Genomic DNA, 25,716 nt, shown 5'->3' with positions numbered 1-25,716 from the left:
AGCGCTGCCCTGCCGGAGCCCCGCCCCCGGCGCCGCCCCCTGCCCGCGGGGGGCGGGCTCAGATGTGCCCTCTCCTTTGGCCTCTGTGTGGACGTAAGAGGCTGAGTGACCTCTGAGGGCCCCTCGTTTTGCCTCCCACCTGGTGCACAGACCCCTTCCCACGCAACCCCTCCCGCACCCCCAGCAATGTCCAAGCCACACACACTCCCGGAGAGGAGGGGCTGTCCCCAGGCCCCACTGTTAGGCTGTTCTGGTAATTAGTGCTCCTTAAAATCCATGTCCAAGTCTTTCTCTCTTGGTACTGACCTCCCTGTGTCAGGGAGGCGAGCTGGGACAGTGGTGAAGAGCACAGACTCTGGGGCCAGGCTGCCTGGCCCCACCCTACTGCTTAGCCAGCTGTGTGCCCTGGAGCTGCTGACTTCCTCTCTCCACACCTGGGTGTGCTCCTGGGCGCTGCCTGGATGGTACCAGCACCCTCCTCCCAGGGGCGGGGGCACTGTGACGTGCTGCGAGCAGTGCCTGGCTCGTGGCAAGCGCAGTCACGTATGCCGCTGTTATCGGTCCCATCTCTGACCCCTGGGGACACCCAGGACGGGGCTGCTGCCTCCTTGACACTGAAGCCCTGCAGATCCTTGAAAACAGCTCTCATGTCATCACCCATATCACGTGATACCTCTTTGGAGGCAACACAACCCTGGCCTGCTCCCAGTCGTTCATTCTGTGGTGGCCCGTGCCTACTGGGGACATACTATCCCAGGAGCACAATACAGACCCGCCTCTGACATTGAGGGTCTGTGCCGTTGAGTGAGTCCCTTTGCCTCTCTGAGCTTCAATTGCCTCACCCTTGAGATTGTCCTAAGCTTGAGAGCCCTTGCTTTGAGCACTTAGCACAGTGCCTAGCAAATGCCTCTTCTCACCCTTACTAGGTGGATAACCAAAACACCAGCAAATAAACTGCCTCCTAGAATAAGCAGAGTTGAAGCACCCAACGGACGTTCCAGGGCTTCCAACCCCATCACTTCATGCTCCCCAAATACAGAGCTCCTGACTCACAGAGTCCCCACATCTTTCAGCTAGAGACCTTCTGATGTTGTCTAAACTGCATGGTATCTCTATAGTCTCTATGAACAAGAGGGTTTTGCTAAAGAACCCTCAGCATCAACGTCTACAGGATACCAGGAGCAGGTGTAAACTTCCTGGAAGATGGCCTATGCATAGCTCTGATTCGCTTTAGAAGCACTCATGGGTTCCTTACTCAAGTGCTAGGCTGGTAACAAATCAGTATTTCCTGACCCCCTGCGGAGGGTGCAGTGCTGTGCAAAGTTGTGTAGGGGATTCCAGAGGGGCTCCCTCTGCTCCTGAGGAGACTGCAGTGTAGCTGGGGAGAGAAGCGGGCGTGGAAGGAGAAATTAGAGGGCATGGAAGACGGGTTTAAAAAGAGGGGTGGGGGCAGTGAGTGTGGACACGGGAAGCTGCAGGTGGGTACTGGGAGCAGCTCATAGTGCAAACGTGGAGGCCAGGAGCTCCCCGTGCCTCCCCCCGGGCTGCCCGGCAGCCTGCGAGGGCACTGCCCCTCTCTGGACCCTGGTGGCTGCGCATTCATCCTGTGAGCCTCTGGAGGCACAGCTGTGTGTCCTGCATCCCACCCGCCGGCTTCTCCTCCCCAGCCCAGCGGTGCACTGGCTTTTCCTCAGAGGGACCTGTCAGATTGGATGATAACGGCTAAGGAGCATCAGCTTTTAAATTGGAGTTTGTGAGGCCACACTTTTCCGAGGCAGAAGGCAGACTGCAGCGGATCAAGGAGCCATGAGTAGTGAGAATGTGGTGTAGCGAGTTTTCTTGAGGAAAAGGAGACAGGATGGGCGGCAGCCAGAGGGGAGCATTGTTTTCGGATGGGAAGAGCGTAGGGAGGCTCATGGCCCGGCTGAGCTGGCAGAGAGAGCGAGGGCGGGTGATGTGTGACACGCGGGGCCCCCGGTGGTGGGCAGCAGTGAGCTCCAGCTCACAGAAGGAAAACCCATTCCTGCCCGGGAGGAGGGGCACCTTCTCCGAGAAGAGGCCAGAGGGAAGGTGAGCGGGGAAGATGAGTTTGCAGGTAGGGGTCGGGAAGTTGAAGTCATCCGTATCTGAGGGTCCTGCTTTTCTCCAGGAGGCAGGAGCTGAGGTGGTCTGCTGGGAGGGAGAGCTAGGAGTTGAGGAGAGGGCTGAAGGTTTGGAGCTGTAGCTGAGGAGGAAAGAGATGGGGCTGGTGAAGGACAAATCCAAAGAATTTCAAGTGGTGGGGGTCCAGGCACTCTTGGAGACCAAGAATGGGGTTTTCCGAGATGGTGCAGCTCAAGCGCAGCTGTTGATGAGCCGTCGCGGTGATGGGCCACGTGGTCCAGCTGATAGAGAAGCAAGTTAAGTCAGCCCAGGAGGAAGTATTGGGAGAAACTGGAAGGATCACAGCCATGGAGGTCTTTCTAAAGTTGAAGAGGTGTTAGGGACAGGGAGGGCCTGAGTGGCCTGGAGGAACGGGAAGTGGCCACTGAGAGGGTGATGCGTTTGTAGCACTGAGAATTGATGGGTGATGGCAAAGCCTCTAGAGGAGGGAAGTGAGAACCCATAGGGCTGAGAAGGTCAGGAGAGGCCAGTGTGTGGGTGGACCATCCTGGTGTTTGTTGACATCACCTAGGATGACGGCAGGAGCAGGGTGGAGAGAACTGAGTCAGGTGCCAAAGTCTTCTGTGGATATGGAAACATGGCCGATCAGAGGATGACAGCTTCATGGAGGGCAGAGGTGGTGTGACCAGATGGCCTCAAAGGTCCAGGAGTGTGCATGGGCCCTGGGAGGGCTGGGGCTGCCTCCAGGGATGCTGCCAGGTGAGGTCCAGCTTGGAAGCAAACAGCTAGATTTCCCCAGGCTGGGTGACTGAATGGAAAAGAAGTAATGTGAGCCTTCAGTCCATTTCTAAGTGGGGCACAAGAAAAGGAAGAAAGGAGGAAGGCGGGAGGGAGGGGCTTCCTTCCTTCCTTTCTTCATAGGGGCCGTTGGAGCACTGGGATCCCTGTTGATCCCCTTCCCCTCATTCATCTCCCCACAGCTGGCTGTGACCACAAGGTGACATCCACCAGCGGCACCATCACCAGCCCCAACTGGCCTGACAAATACCCCAGCAAGAAGGAGTGTACCTGGGCCATCTCCAGCACCCCTGGGCACCGGGTCAAGCTGGTAAGGTGCCCACTCCCCAGCCTGCTCCTCCGTGCCATCTGCCCATCACCTGTTTCCCATCAGTTCCAAAGCCCCACGTCACTCAGAGCACTGCCCAGGGCTCTGCAGGCCGGTGGCCTGGCTGAGCCCGTAGGGCTGCCATCCCTGTGAGAGCCCCAAGTCTGCTCTAGACAGAGGCCCTTTCCCAGCATACAGTGGGGGGTGTACCTGCCATCACCCCATTCTTAGGTCCTCCCTGTCTCCCATCCACCAGCAGTGGCCACTGCCATGGTGTCCATGAACTGGGGTCCAGAGGCCTTGGTTTGGGGCTACCTGTTTCCCACGCCTCCTGCCCGCAGCCACATTCCTAATTCGCTGTCCTCCCTCACGCCCTCCAGACCTTCATGGAGATGGACATCGAGTCCCAGCCCGAGTGTGCCTATGACCACCTGGAGGTGTACGATGGGCGTGACGCCAAGGCCCACGTGCTGGGCCGCTTCTGCGGGAGCAAGAAGCCCGAGCCCATCCTGGCCACGGGCAGCCGCATGTTCCTGCGCTTCTACTCTGACAACTCCGTGCAGAGGAAGGGCTTCCAGGCATCCCACTCCACAGGTGAGCCCGCCACGGGCCAGGGTGGGGGCAGCAGGTGCCCGCCTGCACTCAGCTGCGCTGGAGGCATCTGCTGATCCTGGTCTCAGAGGCAGGCCCTGGGCTCTGGTGGAGGGTTTACAAAGAGCTCGTGAAGACACAGACAGGCCCAGCCCCTGGCCAGGTGGAGAGGCAGCGTGTCCTGCAGACTGGGGCCGGGGACCCAGAGTAAGCCTCCTGGGCAAGGGAGAGGAGGTCCTGATTAGAGGGTGCGAAGGTCAGAAGACAGGGCAGTGACAACAGGGGGCAGAGAACCAGAGATGGGGAGGGAATGCCCTGGAGTCCCTAGAGGTTGGACACTTGACTGTGCAGTAGCCCACCCACATCCTACCCCACCCCACCCCCAAATTCACCTGGTCATTCACTCTACAGACATTTGTCAACACGTAGCACGCATGCGGCAGCATCCTGAGTACGGGTCACAAATGAACAAAGCAGACAAACCTCTTAGTCCTTGAGGGGTTTACTCTGCATTTACTCGTTCGTTTATTCAACACATTTTACTGAGCCTGGCTCCCTGCAGGAGGCTCAGAGGGGCACCGGGGGTGGCGGGGGAAATGAATCAGGCGTGAGCCCTTCACCCCGCCCACCCAGGCACCCACAGCCTGCGGGGGAGACAGGACATGGACAGATAATTACAGCAGGAGACAGAACACGATAAAGGCCTCGCTCTGGGTGTGAGGTGATGGGTCACTGCAGGCGGGGGAGGAGCCCAAGCACAGCCACAACCCCAGACAGCTCCGGCTGTACACAGGTGACTGCAGGTCATTCAGTTTGGCTGGAGCAATGGGCGTGTGAGGACAGCAGTGAACTGGGAATGGTGTGACTGCAGAGAAAGACTGGAGCCCCCTGACGTCCTGCAAGGCCTGGGACGTCAGGCCAGCGATGGCTGCTGGGGGCTTGACAGGCTTCTCGTAGGTCTTTTTTTTTATAAATTTATTTATTTATTTATTGGCTGCGTTGGGTCTTTGTTGCTGTGTGCGGGCTTTCTCTAGTTGTGGCGAGTAGGGGCTACTCTTCTTTGTGGTGTGCGGGCTTCTCATTGTGGTGGCTTCTCTTGTTGTGGAGCATGGGCTCTAGGCGTGCAGGCTTCAGTAGTTGCAGCACTGGGGCTCCGTAGTTGTGGCTCTTGGGCTCTAGAGCACAGGCTCGGTAGTTATGGTACATGGGCTTAATTTCTCCGTGGCATGTGGGATCTTCCCTGACCAGGGCTCGAACCCGTGTCCCCTGCCGTGGCAGGTGGATTCTTAACCACTGTGCCACCAGGGAAGTACCCCTTCTTGTGGGTCTTAAGCTACCTGTTGAGGAGGCCCCAGAACAGATGGGTCTGCAGCCCCCCTCCTCCCTTTCAACTCAGCCCCTGACGCAAGCCCCACCCAGCCACTCCTCACCCATGAGCCCAGATGTCCTGGAGGCCAGAGGGCGTCCGGAGGAGGTGGACAGGATGGCCCTGCCCTGCCGGCTCTCATTTGCCCCTCTCAGCGCAGGGTCACACACTGGAGGCCCGGAACTCCCTCTGGCCCTCAGACCTGCTATGTTTGGCCCATACTGTATTTTTTGAAAACATGAGCCAATGTTTAAAAATTAGGAGTTTTCGCATAAAATCCAGAAATACGTCTTCTCACTTAGGAATGGGAGCTCAGGCGATGTGGGGCCCACATCCTTCCGTGACAGCCATCAGCTGGAACAAATTATTAGTGACATCTTTTGACAAGTGCGCTGTCCCTGGGGCTTCCACTCAGAGCGGCCGTCCACCCGCCGCATCCCCTGGCCTCTGTGGGCATCTCTCCAGAGGGAAAGCGAGAGAGCACTTGTTCCAGGCCAAGGCCTGGGCTGGGTCCAAACCCACCTATCACTAGCCATGTGGCCTTGTCCCAGGGCCTCCATCTGGCCAGGAGGGCTGCACGTGGGGAGGGGCAGTGCCTGGGCCGCGGCCGTGCTCCGGGGGCAGTGGCTGATCCTGTGTGTCCCCCCCCCCCCCCCAGAGTGTGGAGGCCAGGTGCAGGCAGAGGTGAAGACCAAGGACCTTTACTCCCACGCCCAGTTCGGTGACAACAACTACCCTGGGGGAGTGGACTGTGAGTGGGTCATCGTGGCTGAGGAAGGCTACGGCGTGGAGCTGGCATTCCAGACCTTCGAGGTGGAGGAGGAGACCGACTGCGGCTACGACTACATGGAGCTCTTCGATGGCTACGACAGCACGGCCCCCAGACTGGGGCGCTACTGTGGTTCAGGGGTGAGGCCCCCACACAGCTCCAACCCTGTCACCCCAGTGCAGAGACCCCGTGCCTCTGCAGGCATGGGGTCTCGGCATGGGTGGCAGCATCTGCCTGGCACTTCATAGGAGCCAGAAACCCAGCCTGGTGGGTGGTCGCTCTCAGAGGCCTACCCCCGCCCCGGCCATCCCCACCCAGGAAAGCAGGTACTTCTTGGTCAACACAGAGGTTCCTGCAGCCTCTGGCACAGGCCCTGCCCTGACCCAGGCCTGCTCAGCACCAGTCTGGTTAGGTCTCCAAGGTAGTTTGCATCTGGAGAGGAGGATGGAGTTCCCTCTGCCCCTCATTCCCTCGTCCCAGTGCAAAGGCAGCTGACCAGGGCCCGGAATGAGGGCAGAGGTTGGGGCAAGAGCCAGGGACCAGGGCTGAGCTGAGCTGTGCTAGGCAGTCATTCTGGCGGAGCCATAACAATACCCTCATCTCTTCCACTGCCAGTTTCTCTTCTTGGTGAAAGGCCAGCTGGTCCCAAAGCATATTGATGCTGCTGTCCAAACAGACACTGAGCATTACTTCTTGGTCCATAAAATGGCACTTTCAGAGGCAGTGGGCAAAAGTTTGCTTGATGGGGTTTTAACTAAGGCCACAGGAAAACCACAGAGGTGGATTTATTTTCCTCCAGGCAGAGCTTGGGAGTTCTTTTTTCTTTCCTTTTTTTTTTTTTACATCCTCTCCTCCTTCAGAGAATGTCATCTTCCCCTTCTCATTCCACACACACACTCTCTTTTGCACATGTACTCACACTCATATGCACACTCAGACACGTCCTCCTTCCCATCACTTTCCTGGTCCCCTGCCTCTCTCATGGCCATGCTGCAGGGCAGCCTGGGTGCCACAGGAAGGGTTAAACTTCCCAGGAGCTGCAGCAGCTGCTGGACCCAGCATTGGCCGGTGGAATCTCCCCTTAGGAGCAGAGCTTCAGCCTTTGTTGACTGGCAAGGCCTGGGCAGGGCTGGGACAGGGTGGAGTCGTGGGGAAGCGGAGCACACAGCCCCCTTGCCTGCCTGGCTCAGCTGCTCCGGGATCCCCATGCTACCAAGCTAGCATCCCCTCCCCACTTTGCCCTTCGTGACTCCCTTGACCTGACACCTTCGGGTGAGTCACACACCAAATCTGGTGTCCCCAGGTGGCTTTTTCCAAAGACTTCCATCAGGCTGGAGCCAATGGGAGGGGACCTGGGGAAGGAACCCAGTTCCATCAGCACTTCCTGGCATGGCTGCTGGAAATGTCCCCAAGGTTCTCGGAAATGATCCTTTCTATGCCTTGAGGGCCAGGGCCTCTGGACGCAGATGCTCTGTGGGCGCCTGTCACTCTGAGGGACTGCACACAGAGGCAAGGAGGGGCTTCCAGGAGCCTAGGAAGGGGCATCACCTGGAGCTGACCATGGCCAGCATCGGGGGAAGGGCAGGAGGGCAGTGGCCAAGTCCAGGTCTGGGGGACCCAGCTGTCCTGTCTTCTCCAAGAGACAGCTGGGACAGCAAGAAGGCAGCCACTCAGGCAGACTGCTCCCTTTGCAAAACCCTTTCACACTATCCTCTTATTTGTTCCCCCCACCAGCCCTTCTAGACTTGGAAGCAGAGAGCATTTGCTCTTGTTTGCTTTTGAGGGAGGCCAGGCCGGGAGAGGGGCAGTGCCTTGCCTAAGACTTCACAGCTAAGTAGTTAGCAGCAGTGCTGGGTGTGGAATGGAAGTGTGACTCTGAACTTAAGACAAGTTCCTCTACCCCCTGCTACCTTCCCCTCCTCCAGATGCCCAGTTAAACTCCAGCTCCAGAGTCCTCCTCCTGCTTCAAGCTGCTGGGGGAATCTGGCAGAAGTCAGGAGCTGCCGCCTTCCTTATAGCAGGGGAAGCTGGGGAGGGAAAGAGCAGCCCCAGTCCCTGGTCCTCAGCCTCACCTCCACCCCTTTTCTCTGTCAGCCTCCCGAGGAGGTGTACTCGGCAGGAGATTCTGTCCTGGTAAAATTCCACTCGGATGACACCATCACCAAAAAAGGCTTCCACCTGCGGTACACCAGCACCAAGTTCCAGGACACGCTGCACAGCAGGAAGTGACCACTGCCCTCATACAGCGGGGACGGGAGGCCTGCTGCCCTCAGTCACCTGAGCCGGACAGCGGGGGGCGGGCAGAAGGCGGGTACCCCGTCCCCATCCCCCAGGTGCCAGGACCTGCGGGCCGATGGTCCAGGTGAGGCTGTCCTCAGGAGGCGGGGCACTGGACTCCTACATGAGCCGCTGCCCCACAATCCCTTCCTCCCTCGCCTCCACGGGGAGCGAGGGGCTAGGGCCAGGGAGCCAGAGCTTTCCCTGAGACACTTGAAGTGGCCATTCCTCTCTGGGGGCCCGACCCGGTGGCTGAGGGTCCGTCAGCAGGCCCCGCCCACCTTCCCTGCCCATCTCTACACGCTGTATTGTGTATAGCCGGTGGCATATCTTCATTGTAATGTACATTTCCCACCCCTTCTCTGACCCTGATTTGGTTTTATTTTAAGCCCCCACTTCCCCCGGTTTCCTGGGGCGTGAGTTTCCGTACATGTCCCACAGGAGCCACGGGGGGAAGATGAAGGGAAGGGGATGGGGCGACAAGACAGGGCTTCTCTCAGGCCCAGTGGCTGGTCGGCCACACCAGGGCACCCCAGCCAATAAAGCAAAAGTGTTACAGCCAGTATCCGGTGCCAGATGCTGTCTGGGACATGTGGGCCTTGGTGGGGGGGGGGGGGGGGGGACAGGGAGGCCGGCGCATCTCAGTCCAGATGTGCAGGCTTGCTGTGTCTGGGGCTGGCCCACAGCCAGGACACCTGGCCTCACTGGCTGCCCTTCCTTCCTTCAATTCCAGGGCCCCTGAGGATGTGATTTCACACCCGGGCACACAGATACAGACGCCTCACACACTTGAGCCTGCAGGCGCCCACATACACACACTGCTCATAGCCCTCCCACACAACCGAAGGGGTGGAACGTTCTGTAAAGAGGCTGTTTGATGGGGAGGGATGTAAAAGCGGGTGGCGTGTGTCTGTCCATCCAGTGTCCATCTGGGTCCTCTCTCTCTGGGTGTCGGGCTAGGGGAGCCCTCCAGGACCCAGAAGACCAGCATCAGCCAGAACAGAGCCACCAGCCGGCCCCCAGTGCCTGTCTTCCCGAAGGTCAGAGCCCGGGTGCTGGCCCCTTGGGTCCTTCTCTCCTCAGGGAAACAAGCCAGACGCTCAGCAGCCACTGAGCAAACATTCCAGCTCTCGCCCCCTTTCCCAAGGCAACCCACGGCTGTGTCTTGTCTGGCCTCCTCCTTCCCGCCATGGCCTCCTACCTCTCCAGCCAACAGTGGGGCACAGACCAGAGAGGAGGGAAACCACATCCCTGCTCCTTCCCTTCAAAGGAGCCTCTTTCTCCCCTTTCTCTCCATGGATCTCGCAGGGAAAGAAAGCCCAGAGAGGACCCATGTTCTCTGCCTAGACTGGCCACTCCCAGATTCCAGAGTGAGCGGGCAGCCTGCTCCAAGCCCTGGGGCTCCCTGAGAGACATCAGTGGGACTGTAGGTCTTTCACTGGCCCCAGACTCCTCCCTGTTGCAGAGGCAGAGGGATTATGTGGGGGGACCCACCCCCAGGGGGTAGTACAGCATGGTGCTTCCCATATCGGTCCTTTAGGCAGAAAGCAGCAGTGGAAGCCAGACACGTGGCTAGTATCTGATGTACGTGCAGGACCAGCTCCGACGGTCAGGCTGCAGCCCTCTCTTCGAGGCCTGACCACAGGTGAGGGAGTGGGTGATGGCTGGAGGGCCAGTAAGGTCACAGGCTGTGATGTCACGGCCACCCCTACACCTCCTCTGACCAGGGCGCTCAGGACAGCCCAGAGGGCAATAAACAGTAGAAAAACCCCCAAACCATTGGAGCCACCCAGGCATCTCACCTGGACACTTTGCCAACCAACTCGGCGTCAGCTCTATGCAGAATTCGTAGTCAGTGGTCACAGCTCTCCTGGCCAACCCTCCAGGTTCCTCTGAAGCTCAGAGGACCACACTCCCAGTTCATAAGCCACATGTGCGAAGGGAGCCTAGATCATAGCCCAGTTCAGACTGCAGGGCTCCAGCCCAAGAGAGTACCCAGTCTTCCCCATCCCCGCCCCAGGTCAGGGCCCCTATGAGCAGCAACAACACAGCTGGAGGCAGGTCAGCACTGACACATGCAGCCACCCCGGGCACCCATCCCAAGACACCATCGTCACGGTCAACTCGGGCCCCTTTAACGACTCAGGGGCCTGTGCTGGTGGGCCCTCCCAGTCTTCCCTGGCCCCATCTTCCCAGAGGCTGCCTTCAGGTGCTGCTCAGGAGCTGGCTGCAGGCCACGGATACACATTCTAGAACTTCACGAATGTGTTCTCCAGACCCAGCGCACCCTCACCTTCTGGCTGCTTCGGGCTTTTAGACTAGACGAACCCCTGTGCGGCTGCCCAACCACTCAGGTGATTCCACGTCAGAGGATGGAACCCTTCCTCCTCCAACTGTCTCCGGGTCTCTGAGGTCCCCTGGGTCCTGAGTGCATGGCCAGCAGCAGAAGAGCTAGGATGGACTTGCCCCAACGGCACTCCCAACCTGGTAACCAGGTCGAGATAACCACATACCCCGGAGCTCCAGGCTCCTCCCTCTGGGCGCACCTCTCTAGCCCTTGGAGGACAGGACACCAGCCCTGGCATGGCAGTCAGCAGACCTGGCTCTGCCTTGCTTCACCCTGTGACGCTGGCCAGCTGTTCCCTCCTTGGGCCTCTGCTCCCCAGCCTGTCGCCTTTCCTCAGCAACCCTCCCTGTCGGGGTCTAGTCTCCAAGAGCCAGAGGGCAGGGCCAGGCTCCTGAGGCAGCTGGGGGCTTTCAAGGCCAACTGTTGGCTCAATTGAGGAGAAAGGATGGTTGGATGCCCTGCACTGCCCCCTCACTCCTTTTTTTCCCTCCTTTTCCCTTCTCCTCCCCCAACCCCACATGCTTCTCTGTCTGTTGTGAAGAGATTATAAGCTTGAATGCAACAGAGCCAGTTTGGGGACGTCCCTGGCCATCCAGTGGTTAAGACTCCTTGCTTCCAACGCAGGGGGCGCGGGTTCAGTCCCTGGTTGGAGAACTAAGATCCCACATGTTGTGTGGCACAGCCAAGAAAATTAAAAATAAATAAAATAGAAACATAGATGATTTTGAATACAAGCTTTCCCGTTTGGTGGCTGTGTGCCCCTGGGTGAGTCATTTAACTGCTCTGAACCTCAGTTTCTTCATCCAGACACAAAGGATGGTAGCACAGGGTTTCAAGAAAGAAAGAGATACACTTTGGAGGGAGCCTCTCACAGCACCTGGCAAAGAGGCTCTCTGTAAATGGGCCTTCTTTTCCTGCCATCTGCAGAACTATTCTCCAGTTCCTAGACAAAGCTCTTCCTATGCTAAAAGGAAACTCCTGGGTTCACCAGTTTCCAGTTGTGCATTAGGAGTTTAGTGCAGAACTACGCCTGCCAGAGAGGGTAATGCTTAACCCACAGCAAGGCGGGGCTTGCAGGGCAGCAGGGGACATATTTCTGGCTAACTGGTAGCCTTTCTGGGCACCTCCCAAGTCACACCCTGTGCTTGACTGTCCCTACACAAGACTGATTCTAGAATCTGTGAAAAGATTTGCTGCCCCAGTTTGCAAAAATAGTAGTGCCTGACTTGGGGAGAGGGGTGAGGAGGGGAGAGGGCAGCCAGATGTTTTCCCCAGAGAGGCAGGACCCCCCCCCCCGCCCAATCCAGCCCCACCCCCATCCCTCCAACTCCCCCCCACCCCCCCACCCCCGCTGGCCAGCCTGCTTCTCCTGCTCCAGCCCCCTCCCAGCCTCACAGCCCTCCCCTCCCCCATCCCAGGAACATCTGGTTCCAATCTCTTCCAGATGCTGTGGCCAAGCTGTTTTATGGCCAATCACCTCAGCTCAGCTTCCTGAAGGCCTCCTTCCATTTCAGGGAATGGTCCCTCCTTGCCCCTCTCCTTGGGACCCTGGCCACTTCTTTTCCTAACATGGGGAAGAGACACATATCGAAGCCAGATGAAACTGTGAGGGTCCTCAGACCTGGCACCTTCCCTCCCACTTCCTTGAGGAAACTGTCATCCATCCAGGATTAAGAGAAAGATGCTGTCCTAGAAGGAAAGAAATGGACAGGGATGTATAAGTGTAAGTCTGGGCAGAGGAGACTCTGTGTGGGGGGTGGGGGTGAGGTGGGGGGTGTGAGTGTGTGAGGCTGTGCCTGTGTGGTGGATGTGTCTGTGTTTGTGCCTGCACAGCAAAATACCCCACCTGTAACCCGGAAGTGCCCCTTGGTGGCCGCCACCTCATTTTCCCTCCCTGCCTGCACTGCCTAACTCTGGGCCCCTCTGCTGGACAGTGGCAATTGCAACCCAAGGTTGTCCCTTATCCTGTAGCTCTCTGTGGCTTCCAAGGCTGTCTTCCATATCCAGCCCAGGGAGGTAGTGTGTATGTCTGTGTGTGTGTGTGTGTGTGTGTGCGCGCACATGTAGACCTCTCTGCTTCCACCAGGTCACATTAGAAGGACACAGCCCAGAAGGAACCCAGGGGAAGACTCCAGCAAATGACCTGACCCAGCTCTATTTGATGGGTGCCTGGAGCAGCCCAGGGCTGGCCAAGTGCTGGAGAGCGGCCATCTGGAGAGAGGAAGGAGGAGCAGGCTCTCTGGAGGAAACCTGTATGCAGCCCCACCACCATCCCCGCCTCAATTGGCTCCTTCATCCCCCACTAAGAGGACTCTGGGGGCCAATCTCTCCTCCTAAGAAACCCAGAAAGGGCTTGCAAAAGGAAAATTGAAGCCTGTGCCTTTGGGGGACTCTGAAAACCACTCAGCTGGTGCTGGGGGGGTGGTCCTGCCCAGAGGTGGCAGGATTAACCCTGGAGGTCACCCCTCATCCTTAGAATCCTGGACTCCAAATATTCCCCACTACTCCTTTAAAATAAGCTTCCTTGGCATTTTTGACTCCACAGCCCCCCCTGGTGTTATCTGGGAACTAGGCATGGCCATGGTCAGCCAAAAGCATTGTGGGGACCCTTGGGAGGGCCACTGTGTCTGAGACCAGCCCTGCTTGTGTCTTATTATCCCAGGTGGCCTCTGGCATACACTGGGGAGACAGGGCAGTGAAATGGGAAGATTTTAGCTTCTGAATCAAATCCTGAGCATTGTTGCCTACTGGCTGTAAGACAAGCCTTTTAACCGCTTTGTGCCTCAGTTGCTTCACCTGTTAAATGGGAATCACACAGTGCAGGGCCATTGCAAAGAGTAAAGGAGCTACTGTGTGCGAAAGCACCTGGCTGGTTGCCTGGGACGTAGTAGGCCCTCAGGAATTGGCGTTTGCCCTTCAGCTTTCCTTCCTAGTGCAAGGAGGCTGTGCCCCAAGCTTTGGATGGCACATGTTCATTTGGCCCTCAGCCAGGCAGTGTCAGGGAGGTGACTCTAATTTTTCTGGAGCTTTTCCACTCCAGCAGAAGATAATTTTAATAAGTCCATAACAATAGGTGCAGAGGTGACTCAGATCTGCAAACGAGGAGCCCTGCTGGGGAGGGGACATTCGGGCTCTGGGGGACAGGAATTCAGTGGCATCTGGGTCTGATGCAGTGGCAGGCTGCTGCAGTGTCAAGGGCTCCAAACAGGGGGCCTGCGGACCTGGTTAGGCCTCCAGATTGCTACAGGTTCTCCCCTAAGAGGCCTCAGTTTCCCCATGTGCAAAGTGCAAAGTAGCACCAAACTGACCTCCAAAGTCCTTTCCAAGCTGGAGATGTGGCTCTGCTTTCACAGCCCTGCCTCCCACAGTGAGATTTGGAACACCCTTGGAGACAGTTCCAGGTGGCCTGTGTAAGCTCTTCTGTGACGACACAGTTTGCCCACCCCACCCCTCCCAGAGCCCAAGGAGAGGTGGGGCTCTCAGGCCGTGGTGGTTTATTGATGCACGTCGCAAGCACAGCACAGGCGGGTGCGCCCCCAGCCCAGGGCAGACACAGGGCCAGGGGAGGGCAGCGGGCCACCCCCTCAGCAGAGGGGAAAGGGCCTGGGGCCCACGTCCTCTCTTCCATGCATCTCCCACAGCCCCCAGCCCTGATCTCTGCCACGGAGACAGCCGACCACACCACTCCCTGTGGCTACAGAAGAGGCGACCAGCTGTCCCATCGGCCCACTCACTGAGATATGGCCTTGTTGGCCTGATGCCTCCTCCTGTCCTTCATCACAGAAATCTGGCTGTCACCGTGGGGGCTGCTCTCCTCCACCTGACATTCCCCAAACAACTGGCTGCCTTAGTTGACAAAAGTAGGAAAGAGATGAAAACGTTGAGAGGCCCAGGAAAGACCTCACCAAGAACTCCCCAGGGAAGGGGCTCTCCGCCAATAGGCTCGCCTCGCGGTGGGGAGGCGACAGTGCCAGCGGGCGGGGGCGCGAGGTGGGGGCGGGGGCAGGGAAGCCACGGTCCGGATGACACACAGGCACAGCGCAGTGGCGGCGCCGCGGCGCAGCGAGCGAGCAAGCGCGCAGCCAGGCGGGATGCCAGGGCTCTGCGGGAACGCCCTCACTTCCAGTTCCACGCCAGGTCCCCTCGGTGTGAGGCTGCCCACTCCCGGCTGAGGAAGGGGTCCCTCCGGGTCTCAGGGGTCTCTCGCCCCCTCTTCGACCCCAGCGGCTGCCACTGCAGACCCAGCCCTCTGAGCAAGGGAGAAAGTACGCCGGGATTTATACCATCTCCAGACCGAAGAGAAAACCCCAGCAGCCAGGTGCCCCCAAAGCCAAGAGAAAAGGGGGGCCTTTTCTAGAGGGCAGGTGGAGAAGGGGAGGGACAGCTCTCCCCATGCAGGAAGAGGGTGCTGCGGGGCAAGGAGCAGGGGGTGGGGTGGGGGGGGTCACAACGGTGCAGGAGACTATTTATAGAGGGAAAGGGTCGGGCCTGCGGTCGGAAGCCCCCAGGCCCAGCTCACGGGGAGGGGCATTCTGTGACTGGCCCTGAGAGGGGTGGGTGGGGCTAAGGAAGACCACGCCCACAGCTCTCTGCCCACCTCTGGAGCGAGGCTGGCAAGCTACAAGCGTGCCTCGGAAGGGAAGGCTTTCCCAGGAGAGCCCTAGGCGGCAGGTCTCCTGAGATGGAGGCCTGGCTTGAGGCAAGAAACAGCGGGGCAGGGAAACTAGAGGAAAGGGGAAGTCTCCAGAAATCCCCCCGCCCCTCCCCCCGCCCCCCACCAACCGGCCGAGGCTAGGAAGCCTTCCCAACTCCACCAGGCATGGATAGGCCGCGCCTACCAAGGGACCACCCTCTGTTGCCTCCAGTGCCCTGGGGAAGGGAAGGGAGGAGGGAAACGGATGGCGTGGAGGGAGCGGGGGGGGGGGGGGGGGGGGGGCGGGGAGGGGGGAGGGGAGAGAACGCCGGCTCCCTGCACCTATGCCACCCATCACCGCCCTGCCTGCCGTCTCTCCCCAGCCCCCCGGCTCCCCAGCAGTCCCTAGCGGCCCACGCTGATGTTGCAGGTCTTGCAGCTGGGGTCCTTCTTGGCGTCGGCAGTGGACAGGCTCATGAGCTGGTGCCCGCTGATCTCCCCCAGGGTGCCCAGGGACAGGTCGACGGGCTCGGTGTAGATGATCTCCAGGATGAGGTCCTGGGCATGGCGGAAGACCAGCTCCCCGTCCTCCACGCTGCAGGTCAGGAACTTATTGCAGGCAATGTCCAGGAGGGGCAGGCGGTCACGGCAGAAGCGGTCCCCAAGGGAACCCTTGGGGGCCAGTACCAGGATGGCATAGTGGTAGGCCGTGTACATACAGTAGAAGTCCGCGAAGTAGAGGTTGGTGCTGGGGTTGAAGAGGCGCTGGGCAGGGATCTGGAAGCGCCAGCGGCCGTAAGGGGAGTCCTGCGGGGGCTGGCCTGTGTTGAACTCCGTGTTGCAGCTGAAGAAGACCCCGTGGAGCATGCCGCTGGTCGGGGAGCCGTGGCTGCCGCTGTTGTCCTTCAGGTAGGGCTGCAGCATGTTCCCGCAGTGGGTCCTGCCCACCCCAGGGGAGAAATGCCAAGGGGAAGAGAAAATGCCGTTGGTTAGCAGGATTGAGGCTTGTCTGCTGTGTGTGATGGAGAGGGAAGTCAGCCCAGCTCCCAGCTCTCCCACCAGCTGCCGCCTCCACCAGTCACAAATAGAACATTCCAGAATGCAAGAGAAGGGTGGGCCCTGGAGATGGGCTGATTCAGCCCACTCCTTCACGGAGGAGAGATCTGAACCTGCCACTTCCCAGCTTAAAACCCTTCGATGGGGCTTGCACAAAAAGCAAGGCTGTAAAGATCTGGTCTTTCTGGCCCCATGTCCCACCACCCCCACACCCACTGGTAACATCCTCCAGCCATGCAGGAACCCCACCCCAGCTCTTTCCTGCCTCTATCTCTTTGCAGTGTTCTTCCCTCTGCCTGGACTGCCCTTCCCACCTTTCTCTACCTGGCCTGGTAAACTGGACATCCTCAGGTGTCCCCTCCTCTCTGAAACCTTCCAGGAAAGCAAGCACTTGCATTCAGCGAAATGTTGACTGCCTATTACAGCCAGGACACTGAACTTTATTCAACAATCACACTTACTTATTACATGGCATCTGTCTGTACTGTTCCCCTAATAGACTCTGAGGTTTGCAAGAGCGAGGACTATGCCTTTATTCATCTTTTTTTTTTTTTTTTGCCGAGCCCCACGGCATGCAGGATCTTAGTTCCCTGACCAGAGATCGAACCTGTGCCCCCAGCAGTGGTAGCACAGAGTCTTAACCACTGGACCGCCAGGGAAGTCCCTATTCATCTTTACATTCCAGTATGTATGGGTGCTCTCTGTCTCTCCTTTGCTTGCTGATAGAGGAGCCCAAACTGGGTCAGTGTCCTCACCACTCACCTACTGCCTCTCCTTTAGTGCAAACACTGAAGAACCCCCTGGGGTCAGGTCAACATGCCCCGCTCCAGCTGACTGCAGTGATAAAGACACTAACAGAGGCAGCTCGCCCTGGCCTGACCTTAGAAGGACAAGGACCTGGAGTATCAGCCGGTATGCTGAGGATGGGCAGCCCCTGGTCCAGCCTCACTCTTGCCTGGTCCTGCTGGCCCTCTGGGCCTCAGACTCCCCATTTGTAGGCTGAGGGTGTTGGATGGGATCACCAATTTTCAAACATTTTTGAATTGTTTCAACATTCAGGCAGAACCCCTCTCTTTCATCCCCCAAGGAAGTTATACACAGGCAGGCCAGAGACAATAAAATTGAAGCTGCTCTGGTTGGATGACAGGTGCAGGGCCCAGCAAGCCTCGTCCTCTGATTTCCTCACCAGCCCCTCGGCACCACCCTAAAGAGTACCCTGAGATCCTTCAGTGGAGCCTCCAGGCTTCCCAGCACCCGGTTTGAAGACCACAACCCTTCATACTGAGAATCTTCTCACTCTGTGTTCCCCTCACCACCTCCCTTGGGACCCAGGGCCTGAATTGGAGGGACAGCTGACCTGCAGCCTTGGAACCCAGAGAAAGGAACTCTCCAGAAGGAGGATCAAACCCAGGACCGTGTGCACTCATCACTGTTAGTGCGGTGCCCCCAGACAGCCCCATCGTGCGAGACTTCTCTTTCCCTGGAGCCCAACACCCCCCCACCCCCACCCAGAGCCAGCCTGGGTTATGGGGGAGTGAGGACTCCAGACGAGGGTCTGGCCACGAACAGGGTGGGGGTGACATCAGACGGCTGCGGCAGCGGGCAGAGAGGGGCAGGAAGGAGAGACCCGGCCATACCTGGCATGCTGGAAGTACTCCTTGTGATGGTTGCGGTAGAAGACGGAGAAGCGGAGCATGCGGCCTGCGATCTGCTCGGCCTTCTCCTGCAGCTGGGCCAGGTGCTCCTTGGCATAATCTGCAAGGGTCCAGGTGGGTGAGCCGAGGGCCAGGCGGGAGATCACAGCCTCCCCGACAGATCACCCACTGCACACCCTGAACGCCAGCCCGCCTCTGTCCTCAGGGGGAAGGGGAGACCAGACAGTCACCGCACCTTGGACAAGATAGGAATAGGACACCTGGCCTGGCTGGGAATGTGAGCAGCTGGATGCTGTCTGTCCTTGTCGCCTCTGGGCCCTGTTGCCAGAGGCTCAGAGCGCTGCATCAGAAAAGGTCAGAGGGCTGCCCAGTTATACAATCTTGTACGTCAAGGGCCCCAGAGGCTATAGTCCCAGACCATCCTCGTGTGAAAAGAGGATCAAAAGGCAAAAAATGGAGAGGAGAGAACTTGAGGTCCTTTGGGGAGTATCCCTCAAATCCACCAGGTAGGAGGCTGCCCACACCACCACATGGCAGCCAGTTGTAATTTCAGGTGCGGATTCAGGAGGGAAATGCAGAGGACCGAGGTAAATATTTAGGCAGACCAGGGTCTGGGGCAGCCCATGAGAAAGGAGGAAGTTGGAAACAGGATAGTAAAATTGGACTCCCTGGGCCAGGGCCAGAGGCTGGGCCCATGCGGCCTCCGTAGGGCTGCTGCTAGCCTAGGCAGCACCTTTTCACAAAGTAGGAAAAGGTGCCCCTTCCTCCTTGTTGATGCAGCCCTGGACAGCGTGCTGGGTTTGGCAAAAGGAGGAGGACCTGGGTGGTAGCCACCCCCAGCTCCCCAGTTTGAATGAACACCCACTACATGTAGAGTTCTGGGGTAAACCAAGAGGCTCTCGCTGCAAGGTGCAGGAGCACCTCCAGAGAGCAGGGTTTTGCAGCCAAGCTAAGAAAAAACACCACTCAAAAGAGAAAGGCAGGTCAAGGAGACTTGGGGCACAGACTTTGGCAGAGGAAGGAGTCAGCAGCCTCTGAGGCCTGGGGCTAAGGATGTTCCTGCCCCTTCCCTGTGACAGAGGGAGATCTGGAGCAGTTCTCACCGTGGGCACCGAAAGAATGGAATATTGCGGGGCAGATCCTGGGTCAGCAGTGAGCAAGTACACAGAAGCCCAGTACTTGTTCATGCTGGACTTTGCAAACTAATAGGCAACGTTGTGGGATGGTTTCCCCAGGCTAAGTGGAGGCTCAAGACAAACAAAATGTGATTGTCCTTCGAAGTGTCCATCAACCAATGATCAATAAACAAATGTGGTCCATCCACACAATGCAATATTATTCAGCCTTAAAAAGGAAAGAAATTCTGACACATGCTACAACGTGGATGAACCTTGAGGACATCATGCTAAATGAGTAAGCCAATCACAGAAGGGCAAATACTGTGTGATTCCCCCCACATGAGGTACTGAGAGTAGTCAAATTTACAGAGACAAAGAGTGGAAGGGTGGTTGCCAGGTGGTGGAATGAGAAGAGAATGAGAAGTTGTCGTTTAAGGGGCATTTCAGTTGGAAGATGAAAAAGTTCTGGAAATAGATTTCACACCAATGTGAATGTATTTAATCCTGATGGACTATGCATGAAAAATGGTTAAGATGGTGAATTTATGTTACGTGTATTTTCCCATACTTATGCTTGCCCCAAGCCAGAAAAGTGACTCCATCCCTTTCTGGAAGTGATATTGTCAACATAATTTGCAGTGCTCACATCTGCCTCCTGCATCAGACTGCAGGTTTCTCGGGGGCAGGGGTGGGTCCCATCCATGGGTGTCTCCCTGTCGTCCAAAGCATGGTGCCTGCATACAGCAGGTGTTCCTAAATGCGTGCTGGGTTAAGAGGAAGCCCGCTCCTGACCATCACTAAACCAGATGTGCCAAAGCAGCCAGACAGCAGGGCCTCACCCCCAGTGCAGAACTCGACCGTCTCGCTCCAGCCAGACACCAGGTACTCCCCATCGCTCTGCTTCACGGCGGTCTGCACCGCCACACTGTACTCTGTGCGGGGGCTCAGGAACCAGTGGCCTCTCACCGTCATGGGCAGTGGCACGGCCTTGGCCACAAGCTTGGTGGGGACATCCTGAGAAATGGGGTGCATACAGAGAGCCAAGAGTCAAATTGGGGGTCACATCCACTCCTGGCGTTCCCCCAGACCTCCCACTCCCCGGATGGCCGCCTTCCTGCTGAGGAGAGCCAGAGTGGCAAGGATTCCATGGCTCGGTGCCCTGGCCACCATTTTCCTGCAGAAGCAAGCAGTGGCCATTGGGAAGGCCACAAAGACACTGCCCGGCTTCCATCCCCGTAACCCCCGATGCCCGTCCTCTTGGGAACTGAGGAGAAAGGCCACTGGGGTGGAGACCCCGCAAAGTTTAGGGCGGCGAGACCTTCCTTTTCTGAGGGAGACTTCAAGAGCTCTGCACACTGCAGTGCCGTCTCCACGGCAACAGCAAATGCTGAGAAGCCAGGGAGGAAGGGAAAATATGCCTTCTTCTTTGAGGGGGGAGGGTTAAGGGGGTGGTGTTGAACATTCACGTCACCGTGGCAACTGGCCTGCCAAAAGACACCCAGATCGGAGAGCCAGTTCCAAAGAGAGAGAGGGTGAGTAACCCACACGATGCAGTCGTCGTGGGAACCAGCTCCTTCCCACCTCACTCTTCCCCCTGCCTCTCTGCCAGCTTGAGAAGATGGGCGCCTTCCTCCCACCCGCCCCCACACCAGCTCTAACCCAGGAAAGGGACATCCCAGCCAGCGGAGGACGCGCCATCCCCCTTTTCTAAACCCAGCAGAGGATAGGCCAGAGGGTCGGGGGCGGAGAGGATCACAGAGGTCCGAGGACGAAGCAAAGGGGAGTGCCCCTGCCCACAGCCCACACTGCCCACCCGGTCAACAATAAGGCTGCTCTCTCCGTCCGGGGCTTTGGCAGACCCCTGAGACGCCATCCCCAGGTGTGACGCCTGTGGCCCCACCTTGGGTTTCCCACCCTGCGCGAAGGCCCAGTCACGTCGCTGATGATGGTGTTGGCTGTTGGCTGGGCCCAAGCCACACACCACACAGACAATTTCCTCGATGAAGCCTCTCACACACTGGCAGTACTATTACTCCCTTTTTACCAGTGGAGGAGAGAGGTTAAACAACGTTCCCAAGATTCCACAGTAACAGCGGGACTGGGGTCAGGTATCTCCGACTCCCAACTGTCTCCTCCAGGTATTCTGCTGTCCTGCCTCCTTCAAGAGCAGGTGCTGGGAGGAGGCGCTCAAGGCAGCCTACACTCACCCGGTGCTTGAACTTGTTGGAGTTCTTATTCTCCTTCTTGTTCAGGTCAATGAAGTAGTGGGTGACCCTCTCCAGGTCGCTGTTCTCCATGGCCCAGGAGATGCGGAAGGAGTCGCAGGTGATGTTGTTGACCTCGATGCTGTGGGGCGTAGACAGCAGCTCCATGCTTCTCACCGGTTTGGCTTCTGTGTGGACTGAGGGGAGAGGAAGACTCAGCACCCCCCTCCCCACCACAGAAACTTCTAGAATGTCTTGCGCCCAACATCCCTCGCAAGGTGGAACTTTGAGGAGCCATCGATCGCACCTGCCTCATCAGGTCCGATGGGAAGATTGCACGGGGAGGACTGGAGGGGTGGGGCCGAAGGTGGGCTGGGGTGGTCCCCTCGGGGGCCCTTGGCTCTTCTCGGAGGGGTCTGCAGGGCAGACAGCACCTGACAGGTGGCGGAGGCAGTGGGAATGCAGCACCCTTGGGGCGGGACAGATTTGCAGCAGATGGCGCCGAGGAGAGGGGCCCTCAGCCAGCAGGCATGAAAACAGAAAGGGGTGGGGTGGAGAGAACAGCGCGAGGTGGCGTAGGAGCGACAGGAAGCACCCACTGGGAGCCGGGTGTGAGGGTGAGGCAGGCAGGGGCGCTGGCAGGCAGGCGCCCAGGTGCCAGGGCTCAGGGCTCAGATCCCCTCCTCCCCGGGGGTGACTCAGCAAGGGTCGCCATGACGCGGGGCTGGGAGTACAAGTGCCGCCGAGATGACATGGATCCGTGGGTGGTGGGCGCGGCAGCAGGGCCACGGCTCTCTTTCACCTGTAACTTTTCAACTGTCCTTTTTCTTTCAGCAGATCCTCTGTTGCTTGACTCTTAAATTGTTAGTTTTTACCTTTACATCTCTTGCAGAGCAACCATGTGCTAATAATTTCACAAACATCATCTCATGCAAGCCTCATGATAGGTAGGTACTATTATTATCCCCATTTTACAGATGCAGTAGCTGAGGTGGAGGGGGGCGGAAGGTACTAAGATGTCAAAGGTCACACAGCTGGAAAATGATTTGAATTCAGGTCTGTCTGATTCCAGAGCCCAAGCTCTTTATCATGAAGCTAAGGTTATGTCCCCTTGTGTGTGTGTGTGTGTGTGTGATGTGTGACACATGTGGTATGTGTGTATACACAGGTGCACATGGTTTTACCACTATTTATTTTTCCTCCTTGCATCGTTCCCTTTCAAGGAATTGCATTTTCTCTCACCTCCCTCTCTCGCTCCTTCACTTCTACCCCTGGCTGCTGTTTCAGGACCACACCATCATCACTCTCATCTGTGCTTTAGCTAGGACGAGATGACTCTGGCCTTGACTTTGGCCTGGCTCACAGGAGCTCTGGGGAACAGGGTGGGGAGTGAGAGGGAGGGGGAGAGACTGCCTCTGGGCCAAGAACGTGAATGTGATTGGACTGTATCCCAGGGCGTGTGCTCAGTACTCCATCGAGCTCATGCCTGCCTCAAGCCCAGCCCAGCATACCTCAGATTTCTAGCCTGTCATCTTTTCTCCCCCGCCCCTCTTCCTTGCCCAGGCGCTAAGAGTGAGGGTACCTTGCGCCTTCAAAAGCAGGTACTTTATTTAGAGCTCCCAGAAGATCCAACCCACACTTTCCTGTCAATTAAGCCTGCTCCGGAGCCTGACACCTCTAAATTAAACTCTGGGCTGCCTGGGCGGCAGGCAGAGGGCGAAGAATATGGGTGATGGCCCTCACCTGTCCCAGGATGTCACCTGAGTCCTTGTTTCATCTTAGCTTTCCACCCTGAAGTGTGTGCCTGCCTGTTGTGAAGTTCAGCCAAATGCCAGTGGCTTTGTGCATGGGCAATCTTATGGTAAATAAGCAAGGGGGTGCCACCAGGCCCTCCCCAAAATAAAGCAGAATGGGATCGGTGTCTACAAACAACTGTGTGATAATAAACCAGTTGGGAATCCATGGGGATAGGTGTGGAGCGGGGGGGGGTTGCCATCCCTCGGGCTTCCAGTGAGGAGCTGCCCTGGGAGATACACGTGTGCCCCCCTCATGTGCACACACACGTACCCATGCACACCAACGCAGACACACACCCACCCCAAAAGACCTGCGCGGCCGTCTCCCACCCGTGTGGGACGCAATCTTCGCCCACCCTGTGGGTGGACACCTATTTGGGTCCCCATACTGCTCTCTTCAGAGTCTTCCTAGAGGCAGGGGCAGCAGGGGCAGCCGTGTTTGGTGGCGGGGGTCTCCTGACTCCTCCTTTTCTCTCTCCAGTTCTCGGAGAGCTCAGATCACTCCCGCATGCTAGCTTGGGGGTGGCAGTGAGGGACACTGGGAGAACAATAAAGCCAGGTGGACCAAGGGTGTGTGCGCACCCGGGGTCTCCAAGCCCAGATGATGAGGAACCGCAGGGTTTGAGAGACCGGCTGAGACAGCACCTGAGAAACACCCACGGTCCCATATAATCCACCCCAAGACAAGCATTTACACACCCACACACAGGCAGGCATACACGCGCACACACATGCACTGCCCGCCCACACCAGCCACGCACATCTGCACACACCTCCTCAGACATCCTTGTCCCACACACTCACCTACGCACTCAGGTACCCTCTGCCACCTTCTGCATTCGAAGAATGTCCCACAGTTGTCCCTCGACAAGCTGTCACCTCCACACGGACCCACGCATGTTCATGTCCGCAGGCTCTCACACACATGTATGTACACACGCCTTCCCACAAGCCATATTTGGAGAAGAAAGGAGGCCACAGGCACAAACATGCATGCGTGCCACCTCCACAGAGGCACGCAGCCCCTCCGCCTGCTTGCACACACGTGTGCATTCGCACACACGTCAACTTCTGCCCATATTCTGGTGTTCTCTCTCACAGCTTCTCCAGGCTCAAAGCCACAGACTTTGAAAATGTGTTCCTCTCCGCCAGGCTCTGCCAGCCTTGATCCTTCACATGCCAACAGGTTTGCACACCTATGCACGTGGGCCTGCCCACGGACAGAGGCTTCTGCCTGCTCTCCCCGCCTCCATCCCCCTCCTGCTCTGGAGTTGCGCCTCCCAACATAGAAACCCTCTGGTCGCATGCACTCCCCCCACAACAAACATGCACTGCCACACGCTTGACAAGTGATATGTCCACCCCATAAATATACTGCCTTACACCACCCTCCGCCCGCCCACACAGCCCTCAGGCTACTCAGATAACTGATCTCCCCCACATGGACCTCACATGTACAAGAAACGTATGTTCCCAGACACGCCATACATGAGCATAAGTGCATGCAGACAGAACTATGTACACAAGCAAGCCTCCAGGCCCCAGGCAAGCAGGCACTCATGCTGTACACACCGATACCCCCGGCCCGTGCCCATTCAGAACAGCCACTGCATGCCAGAGGGAAAGCATCCCCCCAGCCCTGTCCCCGTTGGCATCGCTGACTGCAGCAGAATGGTCACGGGGTGACTGTGGTGCCCCAGGGACTGGATCCAGCTGTGAACCCCTTTGCTAAAGTCCTGGGGGAACGGGGACGCGGTCGTCGGCCCCGGCAATCCAGGTGGGCACCGCGGGCAGTGGCAGGACCCTGGTGCCCCCAGCTCCTAGTCGCTGGCCACCCGCGTCTCTCTTGGGATTGACAGCAGGATGCTCTGGGAAGGAAGGACACTCACCTGACTCCACCGGGCTCTGCAGAGGAAGATCTGGAAGGGAGGGCGGGGAGAGACCTCTGCGTGTTCGGGCTCCCCAGGGAGAGGGGCAGCAGCCGGACGCCTGGCTCACAGGCAGCTGCGCTTGCTCACTCCCCTGGCTCCTCTCTCGGCTGCCAGGGAGGCTTCTTCCATGCCCCACAGGCAGCTCCCGCCTGGTTCTGCAGCGCAACGCTGCTGCCCCCCGAGAGGCGATGCTCCCAGCCCAGCGCCAGGAGAGAAGAGAAGCAAGAGCGAAATCAAAGCGGTGTGGAAGAGAGAGAGAGAGGCAGAGAAGGCGAGAAAGAACGAAAGAGCCAGACCGAATCTGGCTCCACCAATGGGATCAGTGGCTGCCCAGCGTCAGGTGACAATAAGCAAGCTTGGTCCCTGCTCGCCTGGGCTGGTGGGAGGGGGAAAGAGCAGAGGGTCTCTCAGGGAGCTACACCGATGTCCTTGGAGACAGCGGCAGTGATCACCTTTCCCTCATTCTTCCAAGACAAGCTGCCCACAGAAGAAGTCCCTCCAGCGCACCCCTGCTTGGAAATCTCTCACTTGAAGGCAGCCCCTAAACTTCAGGATGCTGGGAGAGGGGTGGGGCTTAGCCTAAGGGCTCGGGAGCTCCAAAGCAAGGATTCTGATTGGGGGATGGGGAGGGGGGCTGTAGAGGGGAAAGGTTCACAGGGGGTATGTGAGCTGCAGGGGGGTGGGGCGGGGAGTTCTGTCTATGGTCTGGATTCTCTCCTCAGGGCCTTTTGCTGATTTGTGGCTCCATTTTCTTAGCAACTCTAT

General features: G+C 57.9%; 2 protein-coding genes across 3 annotated transcripts in view; one reads left to right on the top strand and one right to left on the bottom strand.

The window, feature by feature from the left end:
- BMP1 (bone morphogenetic protein 1) overlaps window positions 1-8,768 on the top strand; it is a 41,210-nt gene extending 32,442 nt beyond the window's left edge. For both annotated transcript variants that reach the window (XM_057723624.1, XM_057723625.1), the window contains exons 17-20: window positions 3,084-3,211; window positions 3,589-3,802; window positions 5,824-6,074; window positions 8,029-8,768. In XM_057723624.1, the coding sequence (XP_057579607.1) occupies window positions 3,084-3,211; window positions 3,589-3,802; window positions 5,824-6,074; window positions 8,029-8,163 (728 nt within the window). In that variant the 3' untranslated portion in view covers window positions 8,164-8,768. The remainder of the gene's footprint in view (window positions 1-3,083; window positions 3,212-3,588; window positions 3,803-5,823; window positions 6,075-8,028) is intronic.
- Window positions 8,769-13,990: 5,222 nt separating this feature from the next.
- On the bottom strand, window positions 13,991-25,068 carry PHYHIP (phytanoyl-CoA 2-hydroxylase interacting protein). The gene is made up of 5 exons (XM_057723565.1): window positions 24,910-25,068; window positions 21,228-21,421; window positions 19,860-20,034; window positions 17,885-18,002; window positions 13,991-16,131 (listed from the first exon to the last, which is right to left on the bottom strand). Exons 2-5 carry the CDS (start codon window positions 21,390-21,392, stop codon window positions 15,597-15,599), a joined length of 993 nt encoding a protein of 330 aa, XP_057579548.1. The 5' UTR covers window positions 21,393-21,421; window positions 24,910-25,068; the 3' UTR covers window positions 13,991-15,596.
- Window positions 25,069-25,716: the final 648 nt, after the last annotated feature.

The sequence above is a fragment of the Hippopotamus amphibius genome, chromosome 2 (assembly GCF_030028045.1).
Source record: "Hippopotamus amphibius kiboko isolate mHipAmp2 chromosome 2, mHipAmp2.hap2, whole genome shotgun sequence".
NCBI classification, from domain to species: Eukaryota; Metazoa; Chordata; class Mammalia; order Artiodactyla; family Hippopotamidae; genus Hippopotamus; species Hippopotamus amphibius.
Note: the sequence above shows the minus strand (reverse complement) of the source record. Positions and strands in the feature narration are given on the sequence as shown.